The sequence below is a fragment of the Epinephelus lanceolatus genome, chromosome 5 (genome assembly GCF_041903045.1).
Source record: "Epinephelus lanceolatus isolate andai-2023 chromosome 5, ASM4190304v1, whole genome shotgun sequence".
Classification (NCBI taxonomy): domain Eukaryota; kingdom Metazoa; phylum Chordata; class Actinopteri; order Perciformes; family Serranidae; genus Epinephelus; species Epinephelus lanceolatus.
Genome location: NC_135738.1, coordinates 446,279 through 466,192, shown reverse-complemented (window position 1 = coordinate 466,192; position 19,914 = coordinate 446,279). Strand labels below are relative to the sequence as shown.

Sequence of the window (19,914 nt, the reverse complement as noted above, 5' to 3'; positions counted from 1 at the left end):
CGTTTAGCCAACACGCACACGTGTGATTATGTTTAGCCAACACACACACGTGGTTACGTTTAGCCAACACACACACACGTGGTTACGTTTAGCCAACACACACACACGTGGTTACGTTTAGCCAACACACACACGTGGTTACGTTTAGCCAACACACACACGCGGTTACGTTTAGCCAACACACACACACACATGGTTACGTTTAGCCAACACGCACACGTGTGATTATGTTTAGCCAACACACACACGTGGTTACGTTTAGCCAACACACACACACGTGGTTACTTTTAGCCAACACACACACGTGGTTACGTTTAGCCAACACACACACACGTGATTACATTTAGCCAACACACACACGTGGTTACGTTTAGCCAACACACACACACACGTGGTTACGTTTAGCCAACACACACACACGTGGTTACGTTTAGCCAACACACACACGTGGTTACGTTTAGCCAACACACACACGTGTGATTATGTTTAGCTAACACACACACACGTGGTTAAGTTTAGCCAACACACACACACATGGTTACGTTTAGCCAACACACACACACGGTTACGTTTAGCCAACACACACACGTGGTTACGTTTAGCCAACACACACGCGTGGATACGTTTAGCCAACACACACACACGTGGTTACGTTTAGCCAAGACACACACACGTGGTTAGGTTTAGCCAACACACACACACACGTGGTTACGTTTAGCCAACACACACACGTGGTTATGTTTAGCCAACACACACACATGGTTACGTTTAGCCACCACACACACGTGGTTACGTTTAGCCAACACACACACATGTGATTACGTTTAGCCAACACACACACATGTGGTTACGTTTAGCCAACACACACACACACGTGGTTACGTTTAGCCAACACACACACACGTGGTTACGTTTAGCCAACACACACACACATGTGGTTACGTTTAGCCAACACACACACACGTGGTTACGTTTAGCCAACACACACACACACGTGGTTACGTTTAGCCAACACACACACGTGGTTACGTTTAGCCAACACACACACACGTGTGATTACGTTTAGCCAACACACACACACGTGGTTACGTTTAGCCAACACACACACACACGTGGTTACGTTTAGCCAACACACACACACGTGGTTACGTTTAGCCAACACACACACACATGTGGTTAGGGTTTAGGAAAAAAGAACAGGGTTTGGCTTTACAATCTTACAGGACGTGAACACCGGCCTCCCGAGTGAGAGAAGGAGGTCCCACTCTTCTCAGATGTCCGCCATCTTAATTTTCATTGCTGTCCCGGCGCATTTCCCCCAAGCTGTTGGTCGCCATTATTGCCGCGTATCATGCCGACATGAAAGGGTGGCTTTCTTTTGTTTGCCTGATGCTGTAAGTCACTGACCAAGACTTCAGTGTGAGACCAAGTTGTGACAAACAGTAACCAACAATTCCTGCATGGTATATATTTAAGAGAGCTTTTTTATTTCATTTAGGTTCTGATGAAAGTGATATGTAGACTCTGTGGTAAAATATACCAGTGATCAGAATGAAACCAAAGATTCCAACGGCTCACAGAGTCTCAGCTCGAACAGAAACGTCAGCGTTCCTTCAGGTTGGATGTTGTCATGTGAACAGACACCATCAAATCTTTAACCAGGGAGGCTGTTTAAAATCAGGAGTGGATTACACTCTGCTCCCTCTTGGCTCCAGAAGAATGACGCATTGTGTACTTGTTATTTTCCCAGTAAGAGGACCTTCTGAACAAGTGGACAGGGCCATTACCGCAGGAACGCAGCACATCTGCGAAGCACTCCGACAACTGATTATACACACTCCGCCTCGCTCCTCTGTTTATCAAGGTTTATCACAAACCCGTCCTGTACTTTTGTCACACAGGAAATACACAGGAGGGTTTTAAAGCCTGCCACCCACTCCCCAGAGTCCAGCTGTGTTATTACATCCATTGTACACATGCAGTCGTGCACACGTACACAAACGTGCACTCTAAACTCTGCTTTTTGTTCCTATCTCTGCCGCAGATGCTTGATAGATCACTTATTTCTCATGATTCCCACAAACTGCATCACTGATTCATTCTGATGAGGAAATCATCACCTGACTTTGATTTAGTTTAACATCATATAAATGCAGGAAGTCTTTGGTCAAACACAAGACGCCTCTTGAGTCAGAAACACAAACCCAGCTCAGAAGCAGCAATTTGTTAGCGTTGCTCAGGAGGAGGATTTACATTCAGAGACCCTCCAGCTCAGCAGAGCTCTGCGTCGGACACTGGAGGTCTTCACAACATTTCATGAACAACCGCTACGCTCAGCGCTGCCTGAATGGCTATCTGTGTGAGGCAGTTAGTATCAACACGGCTACTTTAGAGCTGAATGCATCCATCACACTCGTCAGGCCGACACAGTGGAGCTCTGTGTGTCGAGTGTTCCAGGTCTAACAGCACACTGCTCCTTCTTATAGTCCTCAGCCTGCCGCTGATATAGACCCTGTGAACTGTGGAGGACAGTGAAGCCTCCTGAGCGCCGAGTCCAGTGACAAATACAAGTTTCAGACCTTCAGCTGTGTGTGTGTGTGTGTGTGTGTGTGTGTGTGTGTGTGTGTGTGTGTGTGTGTGTGTTAAAAGGTTGGATTAAACTGATCTTCACACAGACTTTGTGTCCTGACACGTCCAGAAGGTGACGAGTTCTCTAAGATAACAAACTGATGTCACAGTTCATAAAACATGAAGACAAACAGCCTAGAAAATTCTTCCAGTAACAGAAATACGCTGCTGATAATTATCAAAGAGCTCATTTACAAACTTCTGTTTTCATCTGAATCATTTGATCACTGATTATTTCCTCCCATTATATTACATTCAACACAAACACTGATACGTTTCCTCAGGGGAAAATAAAAAACAGTTATAGGGTCACCCCCGACCCACCAGTGCTCCAGAAGCACAACATTAAAGGTACAGTTCACCCCAAAACCAACAGCGTTCATTGTTGTTTCTGCTGCACTGCACCGAACAACTGAATCATGGTGCAGAAGGAAGCATCTTGTGCTCGCTCCTCGAGCAGCCAGAGGCGTCGAAATGTTTGCAGCTTCTTATTTTGAAGTAATTAGTGTTGTAACTAAACTAAATTTGGCTGAATTAAATCAGCTGAGAGACTGAACTTGATTTTTTTAAAAACAGTGCAGGCCCCTGTCATCCCTCTTACAACAGGCGCACGGTGGTGATGGGACACAGAGATGGTTTACAGGTCAGGACCCAGAATATGATTCTTACTCTCGCTAACAGCACTGAGCAAGCTAACGTTACAGCTCAGCCAATGAGGATGCCGTTTACATCTCAACCCCAAACATCATTAGTAGATGCCCGCTCCCCTCTGTGCAGTGATACAGTTGGTGGGTGTAGTTTGGTAGAGGAGGAGGAGGAGGAGGAGGAGGAGGAATATGTGATTTGATTTTGGGGTGAACTGTCCCTTTAATGTCAAACGCACCTGTTGAATATAAACCTGTGAAAGCTCACCGAGGATCTTGCTGATGTTGGAGTTGTGCATGTCGGGGAAGGTCTGCAGGATCTTCCTCCTCTCGTCTTTGGCCCACACCATGAAGGCGTTCATGGGTCTCTTGATGTGAGGCTCGGCGTTGTTCCTGCCCCGCGCCTCCCTGAACACTCGCGCCTCTGTGATGTTACTTCCTGTGTGACACAGAGGAAAACAGTTCTCTGTGTGATGATGCGTGTGATGGCGGTCTGGATGAGATGCCCTCAGCACACTCACACAAACACACCATGGTCAGTTAGCTTCCTCCTGATAGGATGTGAGCGTCGCTGCTCCTGTGTTTACTCCTCTGACTGTAAACTAACCCACAACGAGCCGTCCGCAGCTCCTCGCCGCCTGTAAACACCACAGCTTTATGAGGAACAGGTGGGCCGACGGCGTTTAACATCCAGTCGCTCACGCTGCGTTGACACAAGGTGTTTCATTTATTTAAAAAAGCTCATCTATTCATTTTAACGTTTAGCTCTGACACGCTTTGGCTCTTTGAAATCTTGGATCTGACTTGATTTTATGATTTTACAGTTCTATGATTTGATGATGTCATGATGTTTTTCATCTTATGATTTTAAAAAAAGGTTTCAGACTTGTGGTTTTGCTCTGATCAGTGGGTGACTGATGAGTTCTGTTCCATCCACAGTGTCACAGCTGTGGGCCGTACGCGGCACAGACGATGCCTGCAGTGAGAAGGTGTTCTCTTATTTCAGTGAGTCAGTGTCTGTTGGGACTTCAAGGCTCTGACAGTTAAAGATGTCAGAGGAGGTGACACAGGAAGAAACACTATGAAAGTTGGATCAACAGAATCTCAGATCACTTTGAAATGAATCAGCTAATTCTTGTTTTAAACTCTTTCTGAATGTGCTTTTATATTGAATGAATGTTTTAGGTTCACTGTAGAGGCCGCTGAGCTGCACTCCCTGTATGAAAAGAGTGAGCTGTATAATAAAGTTTATTATTATCATTATTAGTGTAACAGTACCTGCTGACTGCAGGCAACACACAGGATGTTAAGTGTCTCGCTTTTACTCATTAATATTTTTTACAAATGATCTTCACAGTAAACTTTATTGAGCATTAAAGGGAAAGTTATAGTGGTGCTGAACTGATCCACAGTCAGTGTGTGTTCTCCAGCAGACGTCAGGTTAGAGAAGCAGCGGGAGCTCTGCTGAAGAAGCTCATCAACGCACTGCTGTGGACGGAGGCAGCAGTTAGTTCACCTGAATGTCAGTTTAGGTTTTCACTGCTTCACCTTTCTGTCACACAGACCGATCCAATGTGGCCTCAGCTGCCATGTGAGCTCTTGTCAAAGCACAGAGTTTAACATGAGTGAACACGGAGCTGCTGCCCCATCAGTGAGTGTGTCTGCGTGACTTTGGTGAATCTGAATTAACCCTATAAACGTCCCACAGACACACAGACTGATGGAGGCAGCAGTCGAGCAGCAGCTCCGTGTTCACTCATGTTAAATCACTGTTTCTCTCGAGCGACGCAACAGCTTCAGTTCAGTTCTCCACCAGAGATCAGCGTCTGACATTAAAGTAAAGCTGTGAAAACACTGTCAGTATAACGACTCTCACACTGACACTGATTGTTTCATGTGGGACTTTTCTGCACTAGTGATAATACGTCTTGTTGCTGACTCCGCCCACAGCAGTACGTTGATTAGCTTCCCAGCCGGTGTGGTATCCAGCACACCCCGACTGTTAGAGATCTGAACCGTCCCTTTAACGGACTCGTCTTCGCCTGCTGCTGTTTGCAGACGTGTCCTGGGTGGGATTTCATGTCATGAGTTGTGAGCAGCGTGTGGTGCTCCTGCAGGAATAATAACAGTGTCAGGTTTTTAAGAGATGTTGATGTTAAAGAGTCTGTTTAGCTGTTTCAGTGTCCTCCAGCAAAGCTTCCTGAGGAGCACAATAAATATTTGTGTTCCCTGAATACCTGCATGTTGTGCAGCTCTGGAAGACGCCTTCGTCTTTATTGTGGATTTTCTGAGATGGCGGACCACGAGAGGCACCAGAGGCAGGGCCTCTTCTGTGAGGGGCCCCGGGTTCAGGGTCACTGCTATCAATTTAGTCTGAACAGGATGTGACTGCCTCTAAGTCAAACCTCAGCAGCTCCTTCCTCCTTCACCCCACCCCCCTCCAGTCTGTCACGTCTCTGTGCTTCTGAGTTACCCACATTATACTGGAGGCAACTAAACATGAGGAGTGCAACACGTTGAACAAACCACCAGAGGAGTGAATCAAAGGTGCTGTTACCATCCAGATCTTCTGGTCTCGTCAGGTCGATAACTCGATGGACCATCTTCCCAGCATCGTCCCCAAGCTTCCCCAGGTGCTGGCTCAGAGTCTCGTAGTGCAGCCGCTCCTGAAACACAGGAAATATCAAAGGTTCTTTAATGAATGTGAGAAACGTGACGCCAGCTGCCAAAACTAAAGCCCTAAGCACTAAGCCCTGTGTGTGAGCCTGGCACCTCTCAGTTGGGTCACGGGGGAAGACTGTGATGGTCATGACAATAAAACTAACTGCTGGGTTGAGCTGAGAGACAAAAAATAAAAGAAAGACACAGGCTGTTTATTTTAATGCAGTTTTTTATTGAGGGAAATGAGTCATGATGTTGGTTCTATGATAAGTTAAGAGACAAGTCAGAGCTCCTTCAGGCCTACGCTAATCAACCTCCCATCATCATCATCATCATCATCATCATCATCCTCATCCTCTTGCCTTCTGCCTGCCACTCCACTTCTGAGACACATAACGTCTGCGAGCAGCCCGCCTCGGGGCCTTCCAGCTAAAATTACCCCACCACGCTCCCAAACTGTGGTGGAAAACATCGAACCCTCCGTGGAGCTACCGCACAGCTACGCTCCTCCTCTCCCTCCCCCTCTCCCTCCCTCCTTCCTCCTCCCTCTCGGCTCTCCTCCTTTTTCTGGTGACAGAGGCATTTTGTTTGACGCAAGGAATGGTTGCCGGGTGAAGTCATGCCGCGGTAGCCGCTGGCAGAGTTGGTGGAACTTAGGGGCCGGTGTGTATGTGTGCGTATGTGTGCGTATGTGTGTGTGTGTTTATAGATGAGGAGTCGGCGCGGGCCAATGTCAGCACTACGGCAGGGCTGTAATCAGGCCCACCGCAGAACATGTGCCTGGGCAGTGCCACGCTCACCGCAGGAAGCAACCGCCTAACAAAGGACTAAAGAAAAGACACAAGGACGGACAGAGAGACTGAGAGACAGACAGAGGGACAGATGAAGAGACAGAGGGACAGGGGGACAGACAGACGGAGAGACAGAGGGACAGAGGACGATGGAGGGAGCAAAGAAAAAACAAAGAGGAGTGGACAACCAGATCAATTTGTAGAGTTTAGGGACCGTTTGTTATTTATTGGGGGGGGGGCCTTACAACTGAAAATGGCTGTATCTTGTATTTACCACCCTGCAGCTTTGGAAGGGATGTTTTCTTCAAAAATGTGGGTGATTTTTTTTTCTTTAAAGTGCTGGAAATTTTTAAAGAAAATGTTCATGTTTTCTCTAAAATTTTTCATTGTTTTTTTTCTCTCTTTGTTTTTAATTTTTGCTTTTCTTCAAAAATGTGGGTGAACAAAAACCCAGAAATTATTATCAGATTTTCTGACGTCAGACGCTCCCTCGACACATCATGTGTATCAAACACTTCACGAGTGAATGGATTTTCCTCCTCTGATAAGTAAAGAACAGTCCCTAAACAACAGCCTGGTGAAAAGCCTCTCAGACTTGTGGCAGTTTAAGTTTGGTGTTTTAAAGATCAACAGTTTTCACAGAATGAATTTAAAGTTCTTTAAATGTGACAGCTGTGCAGGAGTTTCCTCAGATGTGCCTCACAGTGTCATTTAAAAACATGTGAAGCAGTCAGAGACGTCCGAACGCTGCTGGTAAATGGGAGGAGAGCGATGGAAAAGTAACGCAGAGTGGAGTTAGGCTTTTGGAAAATGGACTAGGACAGCATCAATAGAGGTGGACTGATCCAAAATACAGATTAACAGCAGACCTGGGTCATAATTTGCAAATATTCCCTGCGGTTGGTCTACTTTTGGTCTACTTGAAAGTTCTTGTGGCAAATGCAATAAGGAGCTGTCTTTGCTTTGTTTAGTCAAGATTGAAATAGGTTTGGCTGCTGCGCCTGCTGGTTTGATTCTGGCCCGCTGCCTCCTGGAGCAGCTTTACAGACTCTCTCTGTCATGAGACTCCATTTGTCTCCTGTCTTTATTCCTTTGTCTTCATCAGGGAGCGACGGCCTGCTTAGAAACAGTCCTGATGTTCAGGCGGTTATACTCTGTGTGTGTGTGTGTGTGTGTGCGTGTGTGTGTGTGTGTGTGTGAAAGGCTTCGACGCAGCACCACATCACATATTACATTACTATTTAGCGCGGTGTGAATCGGAGCACTTGAGTGCAGAGCAGGCAGGTTGATGAACCAAGGACTAAAATAATTAAACACAATGAAGGCCACGTGAAGAGGCTGCGCTGAATTAAAGTGTCACAAGATGGACGAGTAATTAAAAAGATCAAGTTAAATAAGAACAACAGGAGGACGTGTGGATGTGAACACGCTGCTGCTGCTACTACTGCTGCTGCTGCTGCTGCAGCCTCGTGCTGCTGCTGCTGAATGTATATTTCTAAATTTAAGAGACACCCGACTCTTTTTGTTCCGCCTGGTCTCTCCTCCTCTTGGCGTGTGCATTGCCGTAGTAACGCTCCAAACATGGCTGTTTTTTTTTATCCACACCGTATTGAGCTCATTACCACAGTTACAACTCGCCTACCGCCAACGCGGCCTGCCTCCAGCTGACCCGCAACCGTTTACTGTCTCCTCCCGGACCAATCAAGTTTGGCAGCCTCCTCCACCCCCCCCCCCCCCCCCCCCACCCCCCCCAGCCCCCACCCCCCCCCTCCTCCTCCCAGCGTTCCCTCTCTCTTCCTATTTCCTTCATCTCTTCTTCTTCAGACTTCACTGTGTGCGATAGAGCTGTCAGTCAGCCCCACTCTCCCTTTCACCATCCCTCCTATTCATAGCTCTTCACACTCGCCGCCACCCCGGAGGCTCCAGCCCAAACACTCAGACACTCAACAGTCTATTTGCAGGTGCCAGAGCGGCCTTTGTAGTCAACATTATTATAATGTCGCTAAATCATTCAGGCTTCAAACACACCAACGTTACGGCGACCTTTAATCAAGACTTGGAAGCGTCTGAGCTGTCGGTGTAACGGGCTCCATCCTACAGCCAACATAAACTTCTATACAACCATTTCCTCCCTGGTCACCTTCCTGCAGACTCTCTCCGCTGCACCAACTTTACTCAACAGGCTCAACACATTTCTCTTTAGCGGCCTCGGTACATTCAACACCCTCACATTCATACATCTGGTCAGTTTCAAACTGTGCAAGAGGCGAGAATGAGTCAAGAAATGTTCAAGAAACAAAGCTGCTGAATTTAAACAGGCTGAAACAAAATGAAATGACGATAACGTCTGCTCACTTCTGGTCACAAATAAATTTAACCTTCACTTTCTGAGTCCATCTGCTTTCTGTTTTTCTGCCTCAAGTCTTAGAGACCAAAATAAATATATATATATTTTTTAATTTCAAATTTGCGACAGTGTCCAAAATCCTGCAACAAAGACTGTCAAACCTGCCAGCTGTTTTCAGTCGTGGAGAAATCAGTTCACTTGTTTATCTCTGTCGTCACTTTAGCTGTAGCAGATAAAGATATGAAGCTAAACGTGGTGTCCGACCTGACAGACATTACTGTGATGCTTTGCTAGCATCTCTGATACATCTAGAAATAAAAGGTTTTAAATGTGAAGATCTGAGTTGCAGTACAAGAGGGGAGAATAAATCACAAAGGATTAAACTGACCAATAAAAACTCTGCAAGATAAAACAGTTTAATAAACAAGAACAAAATAAAATGACTGATAAACAGTGAGACAATAAACCTCTGTTCACTCTGACTTCTGATGGCAAACCAATTTTCTATTGACGGGAAGCTTCATTACAATTCTTTTACATGTTTAAATACTTTGTGTTTGGTGAAGTTATTTGTCAAATATCTCACGGACCAAAATACTTTAAATTTAAACTTCTTGCAAAGTGTCCAAAATCCAAACCACGTCCCGCTAACAACATCAATCACATCAGGGTAGAAAACTGGAAATTGTTTTTAACTGCGAAGTTATTTGAAATCAGCAAACTTGTATATTTCTATTTCCAAGTTGAACCTGCAACAGATAAAGATATAAAATCAACACGGTGGTTGACTGCGGAGCTCGACGATGTCCTGCTGTGGACGAAACATATTTTAGACAAAAATCTGTTTACGCTACATTTGAAATATTTTCACTGGCTGGAGGCGGCGGGTGTCTTCTGCTAAATAAATGTGTGTTAATAAGTGTTTGTGTCAGTGTAGTCTGGTGGCGTTTGAATAACAGGAAGGTAGAACTGTGACAATACGCTAAATACAGTTTACACTGATATGGACGTTTTCTTTTTTTAGGTGGTTAAAACTCAATCAGCTGGGGCAGCTGTCTGTTCAGTTACTGAACACAGACACTGTGACTGGGTCTGACGGATCAGCTGACGGCTTCAGAGGATTACAGCAGGTTTCAGTCAACTGTGTCCCATCATGCAATGCTCCCAGTTTACAATCAGCTGTGGAGTGACTGTTTACATCCCAGCTTCATCTGAAGTGAGGAAACAGTTTGTGCTGCTTCTTCTGTGGTGTATAGCTCGACCTGCACTCCATCTGCCATTACCTGCCACGTTCACCTCTGCTGGAGACAGGAAACGGTTTTCTCTCATGTTTCATGTAAACTTTACGGAGCTCCTGTGCAGAGCTGTCGCACATTTCTAAGATAAGCTCTACATGTTGTCGACTGAGCCGCAGTGAAGCGTCTGCAGGAACACATCCTGGATTGAATGTTTTCAGCTGAGTAACATGACAGGCTCTGAAAAACTTGGTGCTTTCCTTTCAGTGGCTTCAGGGAGTGTTTTGTGGCTGTTTAGATGAAAAAAAAAATGCACAAGCTTCAGCGCACACATACGCGCGCACACATAAACATGCATGTGCACACCCACACAGTCACACACAGTGGCTATTTCAGTGAGCTCTGGCAGCCGCGGGCCAGCTGGAAGCAACGTAAGCGTAAGGTGATACTCAACAATGCCACTAACTGGCCAGGCCTCTCGTCTGTACACCAGCTATAATGACATTAACATGGCCAAGGCCTGAGCAGAGCCAGGACACACACACACACACACACACACACACAAAAGACTAAAGGATCACTTTACGCTCTCAGAGAAACATTCATGTCGTCTGTGCTTAAAATGAACTCTGTGGGACAAAAATACACAAACAGAGTGAAATCAGCACAAACACACACTGAGACGTCGAATCAGCGACAAACAGCTCAGCGTCCTGCGTCACACTGAGATACAGCAGTGATCTGATTCCCTCCTGACGCACCGTGTGAGCACAGTGCCATAAAACAGAAGGGCCTGGACGAGGCTTCAAAGTTTCTGAGTAACAAATTTATTGGACCGACAGAAAACAACACAGAAATCCAAGGTAAAGAAAACGAGGCGGCATTGCTGCCTCCCGAGTTGGAGCGGCTGAGTCACACTCTCACTATCCAGCAAGTTCCATCCATGAATTGTTTAAGACAGAGCAAAGCCTCTGAGCGCTGCAGAAAGAAGACAAACTATGTATTTAAAGCTAAAAGAGAGAAAGAAAGAGTCTTTGAGCTGCTGTTGTCAGGGAACCAATAACAAACTGACAACAAACAGCGAGGCCTGCTGTCGTCCTCCGACCGGAAACAATTACTTTGAGACTTTCCAAATGAGCTTTTTATTAGGAGGCATGGAGCTATAAACCAAATTACTGCACTGCTTTGGTTTTGTTCTTATAAAGTTGGAAAATATAGAGCTGGGAAACACACAGGGCTCTCCCTGAAACACACACCTTGGTCTGTCGTCATCTCACACTCAACTCGCTGCAAAACGCTCCTTAAAGCTCAAACTTGTTTCTCCAGACCTGCAGCAGACAACTCAAATTAAATCTTAATAAACAATTTATTGGTATAGGCTGTTGTATAATTTATATTTAGCAGTTGCTCAGTGTTTACCAGCATAATGACTTCTAAAAACATTGGCAGGGGAGCGGGCAGAAGTACAGCACACATATATTTTGCCAGATTTTGGATGTTTTGCGCAAACAAGTCAGAAACATTCAAAACAGCCTATCCTTGAAATGCACCAATCATGACCTACTTGGGGTTGATGGGTTCAAATTCTCCACCCCTAAAATATTCATGAGTTCCTCTCCTCCTCCTCCTCCTCCTCATCCTCATCTTCACAAGCAACATGGGATCAATTGCGCAGGAGAGCCGGTCTAATCATGTTCCCTGTTTTCCTGAACGTCTGATCCCTGGAATCTGTGATTGGCCGATCAGACTGATTGAAGATGTTTTGGAGTGCAGACGTCCCTCTGGATATAAGATCCTGGTACAAAGGCCCTGTCTCCTCCCGCCCAGAGGGCGAGAGATGAGCAAGGAGGGGGAGGGGGGAGGTCCCTTCCCCCAGAAAGGCCCTTTAATTGGGCTAAAACCCCGAGGCCGGGATCCCCCCTCCAGGGCCAGAGGAGAGCTGGACTCTATTACACACACACACACACAAACACACACACACTAATGCTAACACCGGCTCTGCTCCCAAAAAACACCCACTCAGTCTCAGTTGAGGCACACACACACACACACACACACACACACTCTCTCTCACACACGCCAAAACCATCACTTGTCATTGGCCCAGCTGCTCCCTCTTCAAAGCTGTTGGCTTCTGGGTGGCCGTGGAGATGAGAGGAGAAAAGAGAAGTCCTCAAGAGCTGCAGCTCGAGCCAAATAACACCAAATATCATCCATGAACCTTCTTCACACTCAGACACAAGCTGAGCACAGAGCTGCAGCACACTGGAGAAAATCAGAGCACATCCACAGAAGTGTGTCCGTGCACACAGCCGTGCACGTTCAGAGCTCAAACTGAAGCAGTTCACGTTCACAGCTCAAACTGAAGCAGTTCACGTTCACAGCTCAAACTGAAGCAGTTCACGTTCAGAGATCAAACTGAAGCAGGTCACGTTCACAGCTCAAACTGAAGCAGGTCAAGTTCACAGCTCAAACTGAAGCAGGTTAATGTTCACAGCTCAAACTGAAGCAGGTCACGTTCAGAGCTCAAACTGAAGCAGGTCACGTTCACAGCTCAAACTGAAGCAGTTCACGTTCAGAGATCAAACTGAAGCAGTTCACGTTCAGAGCTCAAACTGAAGCAGTTCACGTTCAGAGATCAAACTGAAGCAGGTCACGTTCAGAGCTCAAACTGAAGCAGGTCACGTTCACAGCTCAAACTGAAGCAGTTCACGTTCAGAGCTCAAACTGAAGCAGTTCACGTTCACAGCTCAAACTGAAGCAGGTTAATGTTCACAGCTCAAACTGAAGCAGGTCACGTTCAGAGCTCAAACTGAAGCAGTTCACGTTCAGAGCTCAAACTGAAGCAGGTTAATGTTCACAGCTCAAACTGAAGCACTTCACGTTCAGAGCTCAAACTGAAGCAGGTTAATGTTCACAGCTCAAACTGAAGCAGTTCACGTTCAGAGCTCAAACTGAAGCAGCTCACGTTCAGAGCTCAAACTGAAGCAGTTCATGTTCACAGCTCAAACTGAAGCAGGTCACGTTCACAGCTCAAACTGAAGCAGGTCACGTTCACAGCTCAAACTGAAGCAGTTCACGTTCAGAGCTCAAACTGAAGCAGGTCACGTTCACAGCTCAAACTGAAGCAGTTCACGTTCACAGCTCAAACTGAAGCAGCTCACGTTCACAGCTCAAACTGAAGCAGGTCACGTTCAGAGATCAAACTGAAGCAGTTCACGTTCAGAGATCAAACTGAAGCAGTTCACGTTCAGAGATCAAACTGAAGCAGGTCACGTTCAGAGCTCAAACTGAAGCAGGTCACGTTCAGAGCTCAAATTGAAGCAGTTCACGTTCACAGCTCAAACTGAAGCAGTTCACGTTCACAGCTCAAACTGAAGCAGTTCACGTTCAGAGATCAAACTGAAGCAGGTCACGTTCACAGCTCAAACTGAAGCAGGTCACGTTCACAGCTCAAACTGAAGCAGGTCACGTTCACAGCTCAAACTGAAGCAGGTTAATGTTCACAGCTCAAACTGAAGCAGGTCACGTTCAGAGCTCAAACTGAAGCAGGTCACGTTCACAGCTCAAACTGAAGCAGTTCACGTTCAGAGATCAAACTGAAGCAGGTCACGTTCAGAGCTCAAACTGAAGCAGTTCACGTTCACAGCTCAAACTGAAGCAGTTCACGTTCAGAGCTCAAACTGAAGCAGTTCATGTTCAGAGCTCAAACTGAAGCAGGTTAATGTTCACAGCTCAAACTGAAGCAGGTCACGTTCAGAGCTCAAACTGAAGCACTTCACGTTCAGAGCTCAAACTGAAGCAGGTTAATGTTCACAGCTCAAACTGAAGCAGGTCACGTTCAGAGCTCAAACTGAAGCAGGTCACGTTCAGAGCTCAAACTGAAGCAGGTTAATGTTCACAGCTCAAACTGAAGCAGGTCACGTTCACAGCTCAAACTGAAGCAGGTCACGTTCACAGCTCAAACTGAAGCAGGTTAATGTTCACAGCTCAAACTGAAGCAGTTCAAGTTCAGAGCTCAAACTGAAGCAGGTCACGTTCACAGCTCAAACTGAAGCAGGTCACGTTCACAGCTCAAACTGAAGCAGGTCACATTCAGAGCTCAAACTGAAGCAGTTCACGTTCACAGCTCAAACGGAAGCAGGTCACGTTCACAGCTCAAACTGAAGCAGGTTAATGTTCAGAGCTCAAACTGAAGCAGTTTACGTTCACAGCTCAAACTGAAGCAGTTCACGTTCACAGCTCAAACTGAAGCAGGTCACGTTCACAGCTCAAACTGAAGCAGGTTAATGTTCAGAGCTCAAACTGAAGCAGTTTACGTTCACAGCTCAAACTGAAGCAGGTCACGTTCACAGCTCAAACTGAAGCAGTTCAAGTTCAGAGCTCAAACTGAAGCAGGTCACGTTCACAGCTCAAACTGAAGCAGGTCACGTTCACAGCTCAAACTGAAGCAGTTCACGTTCAGAGCTCAAACTGAAGCAGGTCACGTTCACAGCTCAAACTGAAGCAGGTCACGTTCACAGCTCAAACTGAAGCAGGTCACGTTCACAGCTCAAACTGAAGCAGTTCACGTTCAGAGATCAAACTGAAGCAGGTCACGTTCACAGCTCAAACTGAAGCAGGTCACGTTCACAGCTCAAACTGAAGCAGGTTAATGTTCACAGCTCAAACTGAAGCAGGTCACGTTCAGAGCTCAAACTGAAGCAGGTCACGTTCACAGCTCAAACTGAAGCAGTTCACGTTCAGAGATCAAACTGAAGCAGGTCACGTTCAGAGCTCAAACTGAAGCAGGTCACGTTCACAGCTCAAACTGAAGCAGTTCACGTTCACAGCTCAAACTGAAGCAGTTCACGTTCACAGCTCAAACTGAAGCAGGTTAATGTTCACAGCTCAAACTGAAGCAGGTCACGTTCAGAGCTCAAACTGAAGCAGTTCACGTTCAGAGCTCAAACTGAAGCAGGTTAATGTTCACAGCTCAAACTGAAGCACTTCACGTTCAGAGCTCAAACTGAAGCAGGTTAATGTTCACAGCTCAAACTGAAGCAGTTCACGTTCAGAGCTCAAACTGAAGCAGCTCACGTTCAGAGCTCAAACTGAAGCAGTTCACGTTCACAGCTCAAACTGAAGCAGGTCACGTTCACAGCTCAAACTGAAGCAGGTTAATGTTCACAGCTCAAACTGAAGCAGTTCACGTTCACAGCTCAAACTGAAGCAGGTCATGTTCACAGCTCAAACTGAAGCAGGTCACGTTCACAGCTCAAACTGAAGCAGTTCACGTTCAGAGCTCAAACTGAAGCAGGTCACGTTCACAGCTCAAACTGAAGCAGTTCACGTTCACAGCTCAAACTGAAGCAGCTCACGTTCACAGCTCAAACTGAAGCAGGTCACGTTCAGAGATCAAACTGAAGCAGTTCACGTTCAGAGATCAAACTGAAGCAGTTCACGTTCAGAGATCAAACTGAAGCAGGTCACGTTCAGAGCTCAAACTGAAGCAGGTCACGTTCAGAGCTCAAATTGAAGCAGTTCACGTTCACAGCTCAAACTGAAGCAGTTCACGTTCACAGCTCAAACTGAAGCAGTTCACGTTCAGAGATCAAACTGAAGCAGGTCACGTTCACAGCTCAAACTGAAGCAGGTCACGTTCACAGCTCAAACTGAAGCAGGTCACGTTCACAGCTCAAACTGAAGCAGGTTAATGTTCACAGCTCAAACTGAAGCAGGTCACGTTCAGAGCTCAAACTGAAGCAGGTCACGTTCACAGCTCAAACTGAAGCAGTTCACGTTCAGAGATCAAACTGAAGCAGGTCACGTTCAGAGCTCAAACTGAAGCAGTTCACGTTCACAGCTCAAACTGAAGCAGTTCACGTTCAGAGATCAAACTGAAGCAGTTCATGTTCAGAGCTCAAACTGAAGCAGGTTAATGTTCACAGCTCAAACTGAAGCAGTTCACGTTCACAGCTCAAACTGAAGCAGGTCACGTTCAGAGCTCAAACTGAAGCACTTCACGTTCAGAGCTCAAACTGAAGCAGGTTAATGTTCACAGCTCAAACTGAAGCAGGTCACGTTCAGAGCTCAAACTGAAGCAGGTCACGTTCACAGCTCAAACTGAAGCAGTTCACGTTCACAGCTCAAACTGAAGCAGGTCACGTTCACAGCTCAAACTGAAGCAGGTCACGTTCAGAGCTCAAACTGAAGCACTTCACGTTCAGAGCTCAAACTGAAGCAGGTTAATGTTCACAGCTCAAACTGAAGCAGGTCACGTTCAGAGCTCAAACTGAAGCAGGTCACGTTCAGAGCTCAAACTGAAGCAGTTCACGTTCACAGCTCAAACTGAAGCAGGTCACGTTCACAGCTCAAACTGAAGCAGGTTAATGTTCACAGCTCAAACTGAAGCAGGTCACGTTCACAGCTCAAACTGAAGCAGGTCACGTTCACAGCTCAAACTGAAGCAGGTTAATGTTCACAGCTCAAACTGAAGCAGTTCAAGTTCAGAGCTCAAACTGAAGCAGGTCACGTTCACAGCTCAAACTGAAGCAGGTCACGTTCACAGCTCAAACTGAAGCAGGTCACGTTCAGAGCTCAAACTGAAGCAGTTCACGTTCACAGCTCAAACGGAAGCAGGTCACGTTCACAGCTCAAACTGAAGCAGGTTAATGTTCAGAGCTCAAACTGAAGCAGTTTACGTTCACAGCTCAAACTGAAGCAGTTCACGTTCACAGCTCAAACTGAAGCAGGTCACGTTCACAGCTCAAACTGAAGCAGGTTAATGTTCAGAGCTCAAACTGAAGCAGTTTACGTTCACAGCTCAAACTGAAGCAGGTCACGTTCACAGCTCAAACTGAAGCAGTTCAAGTTCAGAGCTCAAACTGAAGCAGGTCACGTTCACAGCTCAAACTGAAGCAGGTCACGTTCACAGCTCAAACTGAAGCAGTTCACGTTCAGAGCTCAAACTGAAGCAGGTCACGTTCAGAGCTCAAACTGAAGCAGGTCACGTTCACAGCTCAAACTGAAGCAGGTCACGTTCACAGCTCAAACTGAAGCAGTTCACGTTCAGAGCTCAAACTAAAGCAGGTTAATGTTCACAGCTCAAACTGAAGCAGGTCACGTTCACAGCTCAAACTGAAGCAGGTCACGTTCAGAGCTCAAACTGAAGCAGTTCACGTTCACAGCTCAAACTGAAGCAGGTCACGTTCACAGCTCAAACTGAAGCAGGTTAATGTTCACAGCTCAAACTGAAGCAGTTCACGTTCACAGCTCAAACTGAAGCAGTTCAAGTTCAGAGCTCAAACTGAAGCAGGTCACGTTCAGAGCTCAAACTGAAGCAGGTCACGTTCACAGCTCAAACTGAAGCAGTTCACGTTCACAGCTCAAACTGAAGCAGGTCACGTTCACAGCTCAAACTGAAGCAGGTCACGTTCAGAGCTCAAACTGAAGCAGTTCACGTTCACAGCTCAAACTGAAGCAGTTCACGTTCAGAGCTCAAACTGAAGCAGGTCACGTTCACAGCTCAAACTGAAGCAGGTCACGTTCACAGCTCAAACTGAAGCAGTTCACGTTCAGAGCTCAAACTGAAGCAGTTCACGTTCAGAGCTCAAACTGAAGCAGTTCACGTTCACAGCTCAAACTGAAGCAGGTCACGTTCAGAGCTCAAACTGAAGCAGTTCACGTTCACAGCTCAAACTGAAGCAGTTCACGTTCACAGCTCAAACTGAAGCAGTTCACGTTCACAGCTCAAACTGAAGCAGCTCACGTTCACAGCTCAAACTGAAGCAGGTCACGTTCAGAGCTCAAACTGAAGCAGGTCACGTTCAGAGCTCAAACTGAAGCAGGTCACGTTCACAGCTCAAACTGAAGCAGCTCACGTTCAGAGCTCAAACTGAAGCAGGTCACGTTCACAGCTCAAACTGAAGCAGCTCACGGTCACAGCTCAAACTGAAGCAGTTCACGTTCACAGCTCAAACTGAAGCAGGTCACGTTCACAGCTCAAACGGAAGCAGGTTAATGTTCACAGCTCAAACTGAAGCAGCTCACGTTCAGAGCTCAAACTGAAGCAGTTCACGTTCAGAGCTCAAACTGAAGCAGTTCACGTTCAGAGCTCAAACTGAAGAAGGTCACGTTCAGAGCTCAAACTGAAGAAGGTCACGTTCAGAGCTCAAACTGAAGCAGGTCACGTTCAGAGCTCAAACTGAAGAAGGTCACGTTCAGAGCTCAAACTGAAGAAGGTCACGTTCAGAGCTCAAACTGAAGCAGGTCACGTTCACAGCTCAAACTGAAGCAGGTCACGTTCACAGCTCAAACTGAAGCAGTTCAAGTTCACAGCTCAAACTGAAGCAGGTCACGTTCAGAGCTCAAACTGAAACAGTTCACGTTCAGAGCTCAAACTGAAGCAGGTCACGTTCACAGCTCAAACTGAAGCAGGTCACGTTCACAGCTCAAACTGAAGCAGTTCACGTTCACAGCTCAAACCGAAGCAGGTCACGTTCACAGCTCAAACTGAAGCAGTTCACGTTCACAGCTCAAACTGAAGCAGTTCAAGTTCAGAGCTCAAACTGAAGCAGTTCACGTTCACAGCTCAAACTGAAGCAGGTCACGTTCAGAGCTCAAACTGAAGCAGGTCACGTTCAGAGCTCAAACTGAAGCAGGTCACGTTCACAGCTCAAACTGAAGCAGCTCACGTTCAGAGCTCAAACTGAAGCAGGTCACGTTCACAGCTCAAACTGAAGCAGCTCACGTTCACAGCTCAAACTGAAGCAGTTCACGTTCACAGCTCAAACGGAAGCAGGTTAATGTTCACAGCTCAAACTGAAGCAGGTCACGTTCAGAGCTCAAACTGAAGCAGCTCACGTTCAGAGCTCAAACTGAAGCAGCTCACGTTCACAGCTCAAACTGAAGCAGCTCACGTTCACAGCTCAAACTGAAGCAGGTCACGTTCACAGCTCAAACTGAAGCAGGTCACGTTCACAGCTCAAAGTGAAGCAGGTCACGTTCACAGCTCAAACTGAAGCAGGTCACGTTCAAAGCTCAAACTGAAGCAGGTCACGTTCACAGCTCAAACTGAAGCAGGTCACGTTCACAGCTCAAACTGAAGCAGGTCACGTTCACAGCTCAAACTGAAGCAGGTCATGTTCACAGCTCAAACTGAAGCAGGTCACGTTCAAAGCTCAAACTGAAGCAGGTCACGTTCACAGCTTAAAGTGAAGCAGTTCACGTTCAGAGCTCAAACTGAAGCAGCTCACGTTCAGAGCTCAAACTGAAGCAGCTCACGTTCAGAGCTCAAACTGAAGCAGTTCACGTTCACAGCTCAAACTGAAGCAGTTCACGTTCAGAGCTCAAACTGAAGCAGGTCACGTTCACAGCTCAAACTGAAGCAGTTCACGTTCAGAGCTCAAACTGAAGCAGGTCACGTTCACAGCTCAAAGTGAAGCAGGTCACGTTCACAGCTCAAACTGAAGCAGGTCACGTTCAGAGCTCAAAGTGAAGCAGGTCACGTTCACAGCTCAAACTGAAGCAGTTCACGTTCACAGCTCAAACTGAAGCAGGTCACGTTCAGAGCTCAAACTGAAGCAGGTCACGTTCACAGCTCAAACTGAAGCAGGTCACGTTCACAG

General features: G+C 46.5%; 1 protein-coding gene across 4 annotated transcripts in view; it reads right to left on the bottom strand.

The window, feature by feature from the left end:
- LOC117261997 (transcription factor SOX-6-like) overlaps positions 1 to 19,914 on the bottom strand; it is a 188,190-nt gene that overhangs the window by 7,800 nt on the left and 160,476 nt on the right. For all 4 annotated transcript variants that reach the window (XM_078167556.1, XM_078167559.1, XM_078167558.1 and 1 more), the window contains exons 13-14: positions 5,830 to 5,938; positions 3,541 to 3,711 (exon numbers count right to left, since the gene is read on the bottom strand). In XM_078167556.1, coding sequence (XP_078023682.1) covers positions 3,541 to 3,711; positions 5,830 to 5,938 — 280 coding nt within the window. The remainder of the gene's footprint in view (positions 1 to 3,540; positions 3,712 to 5,829; positions 5,939 to 19,914) is intronic.